This window comes from Ictidomys tridecemlineatus, chromosome 4 (assembly GCF_052094955.1).
Source record: "Ictidomys tridecemlineatus isolate mIctTri1 chromosome 4, mIctTri1.hap1, whole genome shotgun sequence".
Lineage (NCBI taxonomy): Eukaryota > Metazoa > Chordata > Mammalia > Rodentia > Sciuridae > Ictidomys > Ictidomys tridecemlineatus.
The window spans coordinates 55,655,058-55,670,891 of NC_135480.1; the positions used below are offsets into that span (position 1 = coordinate 55,655,058).

Below are 15,834 nucleotides of genomic sequence, written 5' to 3' on the forward strand. Positions count from 1 at the left end.
AAGTTGTTGCTGTACATGTTGGAATTTGTTTTTTTTTCTCCATGAAACCGCTCTTCAGATGCCAATCTAGAGGAATAATGACTGTGATCAGAAACTACCAAGATGTTACAAGCACACTATCCTGATTTTTAAATAAAGTTGACTTCCAAACAGGATTTCATTTTTTTAAAAAAAGTCACTGAACATATTTAAATATTTGTTTTAATACAGTAGCTACTTTGAAACATCATTGAAGCTCCTTCAAACCTGGTAAAACATTACTTATTTAACTACAATAATGCCCTCCAAAGTTAATTTTTAGGTATAAGGCCATAGTATTGTACATAGAAAAGTAAACCTCATTTAATGTACATTTTAAGTAAAAGTGACTACCAATGTTTCTGTGGAAGAAACTGCTCACAAGTAAAATTGTACTTCATGAAGAAAAAGCCCTACCTCCTTGTGTTGTACTCATTAAGTGCTTTTCCTGGCATAAAGAGTCGTCTCAATCCAATTTTTATTTTTTCTACACATTTAACAGTGTCCCCTTCTTACAGAAAAGATTGTACATCTGTGCCTTTCATACAAGTTGAATCATAAAAGATGTTGTATGTTATGTGTGTATGTATTTAAAATGTATATTTAATAATATCAAAAGATGCCTGTTAATTTATTATGTATTTGAAAACTTATGTGTTTTTTCATTTGTAAAAATGAGTTATTTAAAGAATCAAGTCTTGTCATGTAAGTTTATATTCCCTTATCTCTAATTTTAACTTCAGAATCCTTTAAGCACTGAAAACAAGGTTTTCAGAAGCTTGGTAAAAAAATTTATTTGCAATCTAATCTGAACTGATATTTAATATTTTTATCCCATTTAGTATGAATATTCATGTATTTTGCTGCAGAAATATTAACAATTTTGATGCGGGGGCAATTGTGCCATAGACTCTGAGGGTTAATGTAGTATGTTATATGCACTGAATTCCTTTCTAAAATCTGAAAAGTTCATAATTCTTAAATATCAAGCCCCAATGGTTTTAGATAAATGTAGTGGATCTCTATCTTCTGTTAAATAATTTAGAAGGCATTATTTATTTAAAAAATGTGTAATTCTTTTATATTCTAGTTTTTCACTTTATTTATTAAATGATTTTTAAATTCTGAAGAAAGAATGAATAACACCAGAATTTACTTGATCTCTCTAACTGTAACTTAGTACTCCTTGACTAACCTTTCTCCAATCCTCCTTCCCTATTTCCTTCCCCAGCCTCTAATAATCACTGTTCTACTCTTAGATTCTATGAGATTAACTTTTTCTAGTTTCCACATGTAAGATCATAGTATATACATTTGAGTAAAGATAGAAGAAAGGAATACAAAGAAATGATAAATATTTGAGGATATATATATATTTTTTTCTAAAATTTGTACATTATATAATACATACATATTTAAAAACATCCATGATACCCTGGAATAAATATAATTATTATATGTCAATTAAAGATATAAAAATAATAGAAAACAAATTATTGGTGTTATCTTAAAGATAGACACATGAATGCATCTGTTATCTTATAAACCCAAGTAGGTTATTATATTGATTTTTAAATAATTTGGTATTAAATCATCTTGTAGAAGATAAAAGGATCACACTCTGCCCACAGGTAGAGATAATCATGGTACAGACATAAACAGGAATTTATAGATAGATGAAGATTCAGTTCTTCTGTCCAAGTCCCCTGGACATAGACTTGGCAGTGTACAGTTTCCCTAGAGCCAGGAAAGACCAAGTGTAAGTGAGTCTCCTGGGGAGAAGGCATGGGCAAAAGTAGGCAAGTACTAATATAGTCTCCTGTCTCTGCTTTTGTCTTCCTGCTTTAGTGCCTGCTGTGCCCACTATGCTTTCTAAGTAAAGACCATACACTTCAGAGAAGATAAAAATCTGCAGAACTGGTCAGTTTTTCCATGTTAAGTACAAATATTTGAAGAATTTTCCACTCAACAAAATAGGACAGATGGATTATAATGAATGGTTAAAGTACTAGGGGAGATTGGGTGATCTCTAAAGAAAGCTCCACAGAAAATGAAGACAAATTTGGGAAATGTTAGCAGGCATCATTCCTGGGCAGAAGGATATGGGGTTAAATTAATAGGAAAATGAAAATTCAGTGCACAGTGCAAATTTACCCAAGTTTGGGGAAATTCAGGCAGGTGAAGGATTATTATGTATTTGACAGGGGGACAAAAAGTATATTTCTTATTCTAGAAGAAAGCTATTAGTGTTGTCTCTTAAGAGCAAATACATAAGACTGGGAAAAGTAGTTTTGTAACATAATTAAATGATTCCTTTCCTCAGATACCTTAGAGATCTCAAGGCTCTGATTTGGGTTCTGAAAATAAGAGAATAAGAAAAATAAAGAGAATTTTGCAGCCCTACATTCTTCCAAATAGAGCCTGCTAAAAGGTACATTTATGGCAAAGAAAATAGAGAAGAATATGAAGCTACAGGCATTTGCTTAAGTATATAAAATCAGGATATAAAAAAGAAGGTAAGAAAGAAGGCATTAGTGGTCTGCAACTTAGAGCTCGTCAAAGATGCTATAATCATGTTCTGCAGGAAATTGGAATTACCTTAATCTCTGGATTATAACAGAAAAAGTAAGTATAAGTAAAAGCAAGTGAATGGCCATGTGTTTATATGAGCACATGTGATTGAAATATAGTGCCTTTGATTGAATGAACATGTATAAGTGTAGTAATGTATAGTGAAAATATAGCTAATACAGAGAACAAACATGGACCAGGTCCCATGTTATTTCTAGGCATTAATTCTCACAACAAACTCTCAAGATAGGCATTATTATCAGTGTTCCCACTATACAGAAGAGGACATTCAAGTACATATTTGCTAAGTCTTCTATTCAGGATGATATTATCAATAGCTTTGCTCTAACCTGAAGTCAGTCCTTCTAAATTTTGTGAAAGGTGAATGTGTGGGACAGCATGAGACTGATGGTTAAAATGTAGAATGAAGAACATGTCCTGAAAAGAAGGGGTGTCTCTACAGTGGTGCTGCTTCCTATGGGTTTAGAATATGGGAAAACTCCCTACTCTGTTCTCTAAGCCAGTTCTTTTCCCCAGAAACCATGTGGTCAAAGACAATTTAAAAATGACCAACTAAATATTACTGAACTACCTCAGTGGTGGATGCTCAGATGGAGGGCAAGGGACAATCTCCTTCCAACTATCAGGCAAGGCTGAGCTCTGGCTATGAGTTCTTCAATGGAAAGGGATAGTGATGCATCTCTTCCTTCAGTCTCTTGGCAAGAGCCATGGTCAGATCTCTATTTCAATGGATAAGAGATGACTATTGTTTGGCTGCCATCCTCCTTGGTGGAAAGTGAACAATGCATGGATTGGGCAGAAGATATGGGCAATGATCTGACAGCAGGACCTCAATTCAGTCTTTACGTATGAGGGTGATATTTAATGGAGATACATATTCATTCATAATATTTTAAGAGATGATCTTGTGAAATCTGTTTACCTGACCAAAGACTAAAATAGTTGAGATAATCCACAGAAATGTTCTGCCATCCTTCTTCACAAGGTCCATCTGTTCTTGTGCTGCACTCATGTAACCTCCTGCTTCTCATCACTGTGGACCAGAGTCAGAGATAATGGCTAATATTTAGAAATACTGACCTAATAAGTGAATGGGGAGCAGGGCTCAGATACAGTGTTCTCAAACCTTCTATATTTGTTTGTCATGAAAGGGTACTGGAAGTGCAGACTCTGAATGTGTCAATGATGTACAGCCTGATGGACATGTGCCTTCTGCCAGGGGAAATCTGAAGATCTCTCTCCTCTGTCCCTGACCCATTTCCTATGGATTCCAAAGTTACAATGGATTCATTGATTCACTTGTTAATCCACATTCTGTCATTATCTGTGTGTTTTCCAGTCATTGTCCTAGGCATTTTGGTGACAGTCATGAAGGGCAGCATCTTGAGTTTTGGAAGATTGCAGTGTAGTAGATAAAAATTTCAATGCAGGAGGGGAGCATGCATTGAGAAGCAAATGATGATGGGGCACTTGATCCAGTTTTTGTAGATGATTTCTAAATGTAATCGTGAACTTTTAATAACCAGGTAAAGATTAGAAAAGGATGTAGTAGGTGGAGGGAATAATATATGCAAAGCCACAGGAACAAAAGAGATCATATAAACCTGGGGAGCAAAAGAAGGGTGAGTATGTGTGGAGCATGGAGTATTATTTATAGGGTCATGAGAGATGAGACTGGAGAAGTAGGTAGGGATCGAACGATGAGGTACTTTTTATGTGTGATAATTAAAATTTGTCATATTTCATTCACTGATGCGAAGTCAATGCTGGATTTAAGGAATTTTTGAACAGGTATTATTATTTTAAAATTTCTATACACTGTACACTGAAGAAATTAGGCAGGCTCAAAATATGTCAGCTAACAGATCACTCAAATACTAAACTTTTAAAACTTTATCTGATCCTATGATATCTTCTGGCTTCTTTTAGAAAGGAGTACATCTTGTGCACAGTTACTAATTGATCGAAGTCCTTGAACCAATGAGAGACACAGAAAGACAGAGACACGGTGTCCATGATCATTGAAAAGGAGCTATGAATGAGATAGATCATGATTTTCAAATCATTATCTTCAAGTAAGTGAGAGTTGGTGTGGAAGGCAATTTTTGATTCAGGAAGAGTTTCATAAGAAAAAAAGAAAAAAGTTAATGGAAATTTGTGCTTCAAATCTGAAGAAGAGTCCCTATTAACAGAAATTATTTTATGAGTCTGATTAACAGGAAAACATATTTGCTAACTTATTTTGGTATTTGGTCTTCATTTTTGTGGTGTTACCATAGAAGACTTCAGTACCTCCAAGTGCTGTCAGTCATGCAGCAGATGAACATCACTCTGGTCAGTGAGTTCATCCTGGTGGGCTTCCCCACTGCCCCATGGATGCAGCTCCTGCTCTTCTTCCTCTTCCTCATGGTCTACTTGTTGGTGGTAGCAGAGAATCTTGTTATCATGTTCACTGTTTGGGACACAGTCTCCCTCCATAAGCCCATGTACTATTTCCTGAGTAGCTTATCTTTCCTGGAGGTCTGGTATGTCTCTGTCACAGTCCCCAAGATGCTGGATGGATTCCTCCTGCAGAGACGGCACATCTCCTTCACAGGTTGCATGACCCAGCTCTATTTCTTTATCTCTCTAGCCTGCACAGAGTGTGTGCTTTTAGCAGCCATGGCCTATGACCGCTATGTGGCCATCTGCCACCCTCTTCGATATCCAGTCATCATGACCTCAGGTTATTGTGTGCAGCTGGTTGCTTTCTCCTACATGACTGGCTTCATGATCACCATGATCAAAGTCTATTTCATTTCACATGTCACCTTCTGTGGCTCCAATGTCATGAATCATTTTTTCTGTGATATCTCACCAATCCTCAAACTGGCATGCAAAGACATGTCCACAGCCGAATTAGTGGATTTTGCATTGGCAATTGTTATTTTAATCTTCCCTCTCACCATCACTGTTCTTTCTTATGTCTACATAGTGTCCGCGATTTTGCGTATATCCTCTACCCAGGGAAGGATAAAGGCCTTCTCCACCTGTGCATCCCACCTCACTGTAGTCATAATTTATTACACAGCCATGATTTTCATGTATGCCAGGCCAAGAGCTATTGCATCATTTAATTCCAACAAACTAATCTCAGCTGTGTATGCAGTCCTCACACCCATGCTAAATCCTTTCATCTACTGTCTAAGGAACCAGGAAGTCAAGAATGCCATCAAGAAGACCTTGGGGGGAGGCAAATGCCTCCTGCTCAGCTGATCTCTGCTGCCTTGAGGAGGAGACAGTGTCCCATGCAGGATGTTCTTTCCATGATTTTTGTCATAGTCCTTTTTATTACTAGCACTCTTCTACAATCTGGATTCCTAAAAAATTTATAGCATGTAAAAATTTTTAAAGGAAGACGCTTGATATGTATTATTTGAACCATAAACTATGAGTCATGCTTTGACCATTTTACACCATAGATACTTAGGTACTTTAAAACAATATAATAATATAATATATTCAATTTTAATACATATGCTTGCATACATAATTGTATATTTAATGTAAGTTTGAAATATGCATGGTGTCGAAATACAGTTCCTGTTCTCAAAAATATCTATTGGTGCTCACCAAATGAATAAATTTTTTTTTTGCTTTTCCAGTATCTTCACAGTATAGTTTTAATTATCGCTTTGTCTTTACTTTCATATCTTACTCATGACAAACCTGTACAGATAAATATTAGGTTGTGATTATTATCACTTTTTAAAAGTTTGCCCAGGGACCTAAAGAGGAAAGTGTCTTGTTTTCACTTAGAATCATTTCTCAGGGCAAGGTTGCTCTCCCTGATTGTCATGTTCCATAGTTTCAGTTTTATGAAGACGAGCAATCCCAACCTTCCCAGAATTTGTTCAACTCACCACTCACCTTTAGACAAAGAGTATAAGAGGAAGAAGAGAAAGAGGAGGAAGAGGAGGAGGAAGCTCATGAGGAGGAGGAAAAAGAGGAGGAGGAGGAGGAAGAGGAGGAGGAGAGAAGCTCATGAGGATGAAGAGGAAGAGGAGGAGGAGAAGGAGGAGGAAGAGGAGGAGCAGGAGGAGGAGGAGGAGGAGGAGAAGGAGGAGGAGGAGGAGGAAATCTCCTCCAGGATTCCTCATTTTCTCAGGCCTTTGCTTCAGCTCATTTCAGCCACATTTGGCTATTGCCTCAGACACAAGTGCAGCTCTTGGGTCTTCATTCTTTCAAGACTTCTAGCAACCAATTCTAGAGTTTAATGGTTACTTGAGGCAGAATTTGTAGCAGAGACTCTGGGGCCTCCCTAGGCTATGGTCACCTCTATTGACAGGGAGGCTGCCACTCCCCCTGTTGTGAGCACACAGTGCATCCTTTGGCAGTGTGTATCCCTTCAGTGCCTGCTTCCTGAGTCCAAGGCAGTGGTTACGACCTCTAGTCTCCGCAGAGGCCTCATGATTCTGTCCTCTCACCTTTTGCTCTCGTTATTCCACATGCTTTGCTGTGCTAGTCTCTCTACACTGAAAGTCTTCTCACCTCATTCCTATTGATCACATCCTAGTCATAGTTTGTATTCTAGCAAGGTAATATTCCATATTTGTGTAGTTAATGCAAAACAGTTTTAGAATTCTTTGTCATTGTTGTTTGTTTTTAAGAATTTTTCATGTTTATTTGTAAATGTAACCTGCCCACAGTTTTCTTTTCAGCACCCAACTTTATTGAGATATGTTTGACAATAATCACATTTATTTAACTCGTTAAGTCTCAGATTTTCAATTCTGCTAATATTTAAATGATATTGACCTAGTGCATTAAAATATGTTGAAAATAATAATCTAGAGCTTATATATCCTTTATATATATTTTCATATTATATATGTATGTATTCAAAGCTCTAATCATTCATGTATTACTTCTCAAAAGAATAGGCCTCTAAAAACATAATAACTAATTCAAAGTTACTATAAGTGGAGTATTTGTTGCATAATTTAAATCTTTATACTTGTTCCACATTTGGAACTTGGGGACAAAATGAGTTTATTCATACAAAATGATGATTTCACATATGAGTACATTATGAAATGATTCCACAATCAAGCTAGTTAACTTACCCATCACCTTGTATAATTACCCTTTTGTGTGTGTATGCTGAGAACCCTTGGTATTGACTCAAATAGCAAATGTCAAGTACACTATACATTACTATTAACTGTAGTAACCATGCTATACTGTAGATCCTCAGAAATTATTTGTGTTGAAATTGAAAATTTGTACCATTTGGCCAATATCTCTAGTTCTTCCCAGCTACCCCATCCCTTAGTAACCATTATTCTTCTTTCTGTTACTATGAGTGCAACTTTTTAAGCTTTTGTTGATAAGTGAGAGCAGGCTATGTTTCTATTTGTTTCTGCCTTATTTCAGTTAGTATAATGTTTTCTTATTCATGCAGGTCATCACAAATGGCAGGAGTTCCTCCTTTTTAAAGAGTGAATACTATTCTGTGATGCAGATAAACCACATTTTCTTTATTCATTAATCTGCTGACAGATGCTTATTTAACTGATTTTTTCTATTATTTTTCTAGTTTCTATTTCCTTTATTTCTGCTTTGTTTTTCGTATTTCTTTGCTTCTATTGACTTTAGGTTTAGTTAGTTAGTTTGTTTTCTTTCTAGTTCCTTGAGATGTAGAGACAGGTTGCTTCTTTGTGATCTTTATCTTTTTTTTCATAATATAGGCATTTATTGCTATGAATCTCTCTCAAAACTTTCTTTGTTGCATCTTTTAATTTTTGATATGCTGTGCTTCCAATTTTTACTTGTCTCAAGATATCTTTTATTTTCTTTTTAATTTCTTCAGTTATCCATAGGGTAAGAACACATTGTTTAATTTCCACTCATAGTGAGTTTTCTACTTTCTTCCTAGTACAATTTCTAGTTTCATACCATTCTAGAAAAAAAAGATATTTGGGGTTGGGGCTGGGGCTCAGTGCCTGGCATGTGTGAGGCACTGGGGTCTATCCTCAGCATCGCATATAAAAATTAAAGGTCCATCAATAAAAACAAAAAAATTTAAATTAAAAATTGATATGATTTCTATCTTAAGTTTGTTAAGACTTGTTTTGTGTTTTTTAGGGAAAAAATGTTTCCTCTCTCTTTCTTCCATCTCTGAAAATACAGCTTTGTTGTGAAAAGTATTCTTGCTTGGCCCTTTTTCTTTCAGCATTTGGACATACCATCCCCTGTCTCCAGACTTGCAATGCCAGTCTCTGTTGAGAAGTCTATCAATCTCCTGATAGGGGTTTCCTTCATATGACAAGCCTCTTTTCTCTTGCTGCTTTCAAATTTCTTTCTTCAGCTTTGATTTTTAACTACTTGTGTAAACCTTTTCTGTTATGATTGCTCTGATATTATAATATAAACAACATATGTGAATAACAGAAAAAAATTTTTCATAGTTCTGAGGAAGATCCAGGTGCTGCAGATCCAGTGTCTGGTGAGGCCCTTCTTTCGGGTGAACATAGGATGCTTCTTGCTGTGTCCTTACATGGTGGAAGGGATGAGACAGCTGCCTGTGTCCTCTTTTCTCTGTGTGTTTGTGTGTGTGTGTATGCACGCACAGGCACACACAGTACTAGAGATTAAACCCAGGAGTGTTATAGCACTGAGCTACATCCCCAACCCTTTTTTCTTTTGAGACTGTATGGTTAAATTACTTAGGGCCTCATTAAGTTGCTGAGGCTGGCCTTGAATTTTCAATCTTCTTGCCTCAGCCTCTGGAGCTGGTGGGATTATAGGTGTGCGTCACCATACCTGGCTTCTGTGGTATCTTTGATAAGAACATTAATCCAGGAAGTCTGAGTCTTAATGATCTAATTACCCTCCAAAGGCCCCATATCCTAATATGTTTACACTGGTGATTAAGTTTTCAACATATCAATTTGAAAGAGGGAGCATAAACATTCAGAGTATGGCAGATTGTTATATCTCATTGAAGCATCTTTGGGAAGAATCTGTTTAGGGACCTTTGAGCTTCATGTACTAGATTTGGGAAAGTTTTTTTTAATAATTATTTTCTTTAAATAAACTTTCTGCTCATTCCTTTCTTTCTTCTTAAACTGTAGTATTAAAATTGGTTTCCCCTCTGCATTGTGATCCATAAATCCTGTAGGCTTTCTTCATTCTTTTTTGTTCTTTTCTTTTCTCCTCTGAATAATTTTAAATGACCTGTCTTCAAGTTTGCTGATTTTCTTTTTCATGTTCAAGACTACGATTAGAATCTTTTATTTCATTTTTCATTTCAGTAATTATGTCATTCATCTTCAAAATTTCTGTTTTTTTAATCTGTTTCTTGAGCCTCTCATTTTTCTCCTTATTATTTTTCTTATTTTATTAAATCATTTATCTGTATTCTCTTATAGCTTACTGAACATCTTTAGACAATTATTGTGATTTTTTTTTTGTCAAGGAGTTGATGTATCTCTTTTTAGGGGGTTTGTTACTAGACAGTTGTTGCATTTCTTTGATAATTTACTATTTTCCTAATTCTAATGATCCTTGAAGCTTTGCAAATTTGTTTGCACATTTGATGAGTAGTCACCTCTTCCTGACTTTGTGGACTGGCTGTGGGTTAGGACATAGTTTTACCTACTGGAGGAAGTACAATGTTATAAGCTATGGGTCTGTGTCTAGTGTCAGAATTCACCCATATCAGTATGTGTGGTAGCTCTGAGTTCAATGGAGTGCAGTTTCTGGTTGGCTCAGGCAGCTGCTATCTGCAACATCAACAATTGCAAGGTCCTTTGTTGCAGAGCTGCAAGGGGTCACAGTGACTGTGAGGGCTCTTGGGATATTTAGAGTTACATCTTTCTCCAGCATCAAGGACCAGGACTGTGGGCAGGACCAGGACTTACCACAGGCATATGCATGGAGGACTATAGCATGCATATATCAAGTTATAGGGTCTGGGGATAGTAGTGTACCTGTATATGACTGTAGGGACCAGCTTCAGGTTCCTGCATGGTGGTTGGGACTGGAATAGGGGCCAGAACTAGAGATCAAAATTATTTGCCCTAATAGTCTATGCATGTATAATTTTATCAAAATGGACTCTACTGTTATGTATAACTAAAAAGAATCCCTGCCCCCCAAAATACTTATCATCATACTGCTTTCAAATATTTTCTTTCCATGAGTCTGGAATGACATCTATTTGAAGAAATATTTTCTATGTTCTTCAGTTATAAAGGATCTTTCTCTCCTTGGAGTTCTTGGAGCATTTTGTTCATATATGTCTTATGGAACAAGTCACCTAAATGTATGGTTTACTTTTTATTTTAGGGCTAGCTCAGGACCTATATATTTTATTCCAGGATCATATAGCACAGCAGTTTGTACACAGGGAGAGAACAGTAAGAGCAGAAAGCATATTTTATATAAAGTATTAAAAATAAGTCTGTTATCTTAAATCCACTTAGGTTTCTTACTCTGGTTTCTTAGTAATTTGATATAATACCAGCTTGCATATACTGATAAGTAAAAGGACCACATCATATTCAGAGGTATAAATAAATAGGATTCATTATTTAACAGAAATTGATAGGTAGCCAGAGATTCAGCTTCCCAGGTCCCCTAGACATAGTCTTGGCAATACACATAGAGTTTCCCTAGAGCAAAGACAGGCTGAGCACAAGTTGGCTCTGGGGAAAACACATGGAGAAAAAAAAGGCAGGGTAGACAAGTGGTGAATATATTATCTTGTCCCCGCTCCTGTTTTCTTACTTTGTAGCTGCAATACCTACCATGCAGTCTAGGCAAGGATGAGTCATAATTTTCCTAGGGAGTATGATAATCTGCAGACAAGTTTTCTTTCCCATGATCAGTATAAATGTCTGAAGAATTTTCCATTCTCAGAGTAAGGACAGATAGACCTGGTGAGTGCATGGAGGTACCAACAAAGATTGACTGATCCCTGAAGATATCCCCAAAGATGATGAGGAAGAACTTGGGGAGATGGATGCAGGTACCATTCTTGAACATCAGAAAGGGTATTTGGGGAAATAATATGGGAAATGAAGATCCAGTACATCCATACTCAAAATTGGGAGATTTGGGAAGATCTGAATCTGTTGGGTGTTAGGGGCATGAAGGATATGTTTCTTTTTCCAGAAGATATCCGTGTTTTGATCCTTTAGAACAGTGCATTAAGGATTGCAAACAAAGAAGTTCTAGATCATAATGAAAAAATTTTTTTTTCTAGAATGCCATAGACAGCCCATAACTTAGTGCTTTTGCTTCTACAACAAGGAAAGTAGAAAGAGATGATTTTGCCTTTCTACATGCTCTAAACTAGCGAATATTAGAGGTACATTTGTTGAAGGAAATGGGGTGCTTGAATAATAAAAATATTTCATTAGAGTGAATTAGGAATAAGGCATGAAAGGTCTGCAACTTGGAAATTTTTACAGATGCTATAATCCTACTCTGTAACAAATTTGGGTCATTTTGTCACCCAGAATATAACAGGAAAAGTGCAAAAAGAGTATGGGTACACAAGAGTGAAAACGTACAATCGAGTAAACTGTGTAAGTGTAGCGTAACATAGCAGCTAAAACTTACAGAGAATAACTATAAATTAAGTCCTATGTTAAATGATCTCAATGCATCATTATATTCCTTCTCACAAGACAGTCCAATTGTAATTGTTCCCATTTTATAGGATGGAAGTACCTTTCCTTAAGTAATCTGCTCACTATGATACAACAACTAGGTGATGGAAATAACACCTGAAACCTTGTTCTGACTCTAAAGTCAGTGCTCTTCTGTGCAGAGGTGAGTATAAGGTTAATTGTGTGGCTGAGGAGGGAGTCATGCATTGTTAACACATGATCTAATGAGTAGTAGTTTCTGTATTGGTGATGACTCCTAATGGGGCTAGGTCATAGGAAAAACTAGTTATTCTCTGATACCACACAAGTTTCTTTTTCCCATCAAAAGCATTTGGCTAGTGATTAAAGAACTAGGCCAAGAGATCCTTATTAGTCAATTTCCTCAGAGGTGAAAGTGTAGATTGGAGGTTGAGATTAAGGGGCAATCTTCTACCCAGCGAATAGTGCTGAGCCATACTAATGCATGCAACTATGGAAAGTAGATAGTGGTGCCAATAATATATATTTCAGTATTTTATCTTTCAGCCTCTTGCCAAGAACTAAGGCCAGCAAATCTGTAGCTGGGGGCACATCAGAGTGAACTCTGAATGGCCTACCACATTCTCTGTGCAAAGAGAACAACACATCATGGGCAGGAGTTTGGCAAAAATAGTAAGCAATGTTTTAAAGCGAGGCTTTAAGGAGGTCTTTAATAAAATGAATTGATAAGATATTTGAGCTAGCTCAAAAAACATGATGACCTTCCAGCTTTACAATATCCATCTGTCCTTGTGCTGCACTCATGTGCTCTCCAGCCCCTCCTCATCTCTTTGGATCTCAGCCTGAGACAATGCTGGGTCTTTAGAAAGAGGACCTACCAAGTTAGTTGGAGACCAGGGCTCAGATCTATCAAAGTATCCTGGAAGTACAAGCTCTAGATTTGTCAAAGATGCCTTATAAATACTGTCTTGCCAGTAGAGATCCACTGATCTCTCTCATCTGCCTTTGGATGATTCTCTATGGATATCAAAGTTTCAAGGGATTCATTAATTTACTTGCTAATCCATATTCAATTAAAATTCATGTATTTGCCAATCAATATTCAAATACATGAATATTAATTGAATATGAATATGAAATACATGAATATTAATTGAATATGGCAATTAGGCCACAGTCATGAAGGAGTGTGCATAAAATTCAGTATAATAGGGAAAATTTCCATGCAGGAGAGGAATGTGCTTGGAAAGCAAATGTTGCTGGGGCAATTGACCTGGTTTTTGTATCCACGGAATTTTCCAATAGCTATTGTCATTTAAAAATTTCTTCAGACTCTAATTCGAAGAAATTGTGCTGGATCAAAACACTAAAGTGGAGGGATCCCAGAAATATTAAACTTTTGGAACATTTTCTGACCCAATGCTTACCTCCATGTTTTATATCAGGTGGAAATAAATATTTGTTTGGTAAGTTTTTAATTAAACATAGAAATGGAATTAACATGGAATCAACAATGGAATCAAATGGGTCTATCTTCATTAATAACGGAACAAAGAATAACATGAATGTTGACATTCCAATTATTGTCAATAGGTAAGTTACAATCACCGGCAATAATTGGTTTGGAAGCGTGTTTTAATTCAGGGAAGCTTTTGTTAAAACAAAAAAAAATTTGCATCACATTTGAAGAAGAGTACCTTTAACAGAAATTATTTTATGAGTTCATTTTCAGGAAAACAGATTTGCTGACTTATTTTGGTATTTGGTCTGATGCCATAGACATCTTCATTTTTGTGGTGTTACCATAGAAGACTTCAGTACCTCCAAGTGCTGTCAGTCATGCAGCAGATGAACATCACTCTGGTCAGTGAGTTCATCCTGGTGGGCTTCCCCACTGCCCCATGGATGCAGCTCCTGCTCTTCTTCCTCTTCCTCATGGTCTACTTGTTGGTGGTAGCAGAGAATCTTGTTATCATGTTCACTGTTTGGGACACAGTCTCCCTCCATAAGCCCATGTACTATTTCCTGAGTAGCATGTCATTCCTGGAGGTCTGGTATGTCTCTGTCACGGTCCCCAAGATGCTGGATGGATTCCTCCTGCAGAGACGGCACATCTCCTTCACAGGTTGCATGACCCAGCTCTATTTCTTTATCTCTCTAGCCTGCACAGAGTGTGTGCTTTTAGCAGCCATGGCCTATGACCGCTATGTGGCCATCTGCCACCCTCTTCGATATCCAGTCATCATGACCACAGGTTACTGTGTGCAGCTGATGGCCCTCTCCTATATAAGTGGTTTTACAGTCTCTGTCATCAAAGTTTATTTTATTTCACATGTTGCGTTCTGTGGCTCTAATGTCATGAACCACTTCTTCTGTGATATCTCACCAATCCTCAAACTGGCATGCAAAGACATGTCCACAGCCGAGTTGGTGGACTTTGCTTTGGCAATTGTCATTCTTGTTTTTCCTCTCATCACCACTGTCCTATATCTACATAGTGTCCACCATTTTGCGTATACCCTCCACTCAGGGAAGGAAGAAAGCCTTCTCCACCTGTGCATCCCACCTCACTGTAGTCATAATTTATTACACAGCCATGATTTTCATGTATGTCCGACCCAGAGCTATTGCATCATTTAATTCCAACAAACTAATCTCAGCTGTGTATGCAGTCCTCACACCCATGCTAAATCCTTTCATCTACTGTCTAAGGAATCAAGAAGTTAAGAATGCTATCAAGAAGACCTTGGGGGGAGGTCAATGCCTCTTGCTCAGCTGATCTTTGCTGCCTTGAAAAGGAGACAGTGTCCCATGCAGGATGTTCTTTCATGAAATTTGTCATGGTTCCATTATTACTAGCACTGTTCTACAATATGGATTCCTACAGAAATTGCAGCATGAGAAAAGGAAAAAGGAAAAGTTGTAGGAGAAAATGTAGAAAATAGTGCATAATACTTGTCATGCTAAAGGTGGGCTATTATTAATAAACAATGTAGATATTTATTAGTGCCTTGAAATCATACAATTATAATAAATATTTAGTGTGTGCAATCAATTGTTCTTAGCACTTTAATCATAATGAATCATTTTATTCCTGTAAAATATTATGAGTTTATTATTTTTATTGCAAATCAGAAAAATGAAGAACAGAGTAAATAAGTTGTTTAGGATTATTACCTAATCACTATCAATTTCATTATTTGAGCCCAGGAAATCTCACTCTAAAATCCTCTCTCTCTCTCTCTCTCTCTCTCTCTCTCTCTCTCTCTCTCTCTCTCGTCTACCCCCTCTCCCTCCCTCTCAAGATTCTATGATAGTGGCTCTGGAGGAAAGTTAGCTAACAAGCATTGACGTGTTGAAAGCAGTCTGGTTGTTAAGTATAGATGTGGTGATAACTGATAATGGTGTAGTGATAGTGCTGGTTGTGATTACTTCGGGTTGTCAATGATGGAATACTATTGACATTAATAATAATATTGATATTTTATGACCTTCTTTCAATTTTATCTTCCTTCTAGGAGTATTAAAACTCATTTCTCATTACAGAGGTGAGAGCAATAGTTTCACAAGAGATGAAATAATTGAT

At 36.8% G+C, this 15,834-nt stretch overlaps 1 protein-coding gene and 1 pseudogene across 1 annotated transcript; both read left to right on the plus strand.

Annotated features, from left to right (window-relative positions):
* Window positions 1-4,920: 4,920 nt before the first annotated feature.
* On the plus strand, window positions 4,921-5,865 carry LOC144376658 (olfactory receptor 6B9-like). The gene has a single exon (XM_078044915.1). The coding sequence runs from the start codon at window positions 4,921-4,923 to the stop codon at window positions 5,863-5,865; it is 945 nt and encodes a 314-aa protein (XP_077901041.1).
* Window positions 5,866-14,087: 8,222 nt separating this feature from the next.
* LOC144376659 (olfactory receptor 6B9-like) lies at window positions 14,088-15,027 on the plus strand (annotated as a pseudogene).
* The last annotated feature ends 807 nt before the right edge of the window (window positions 15,028-15,834 follow it).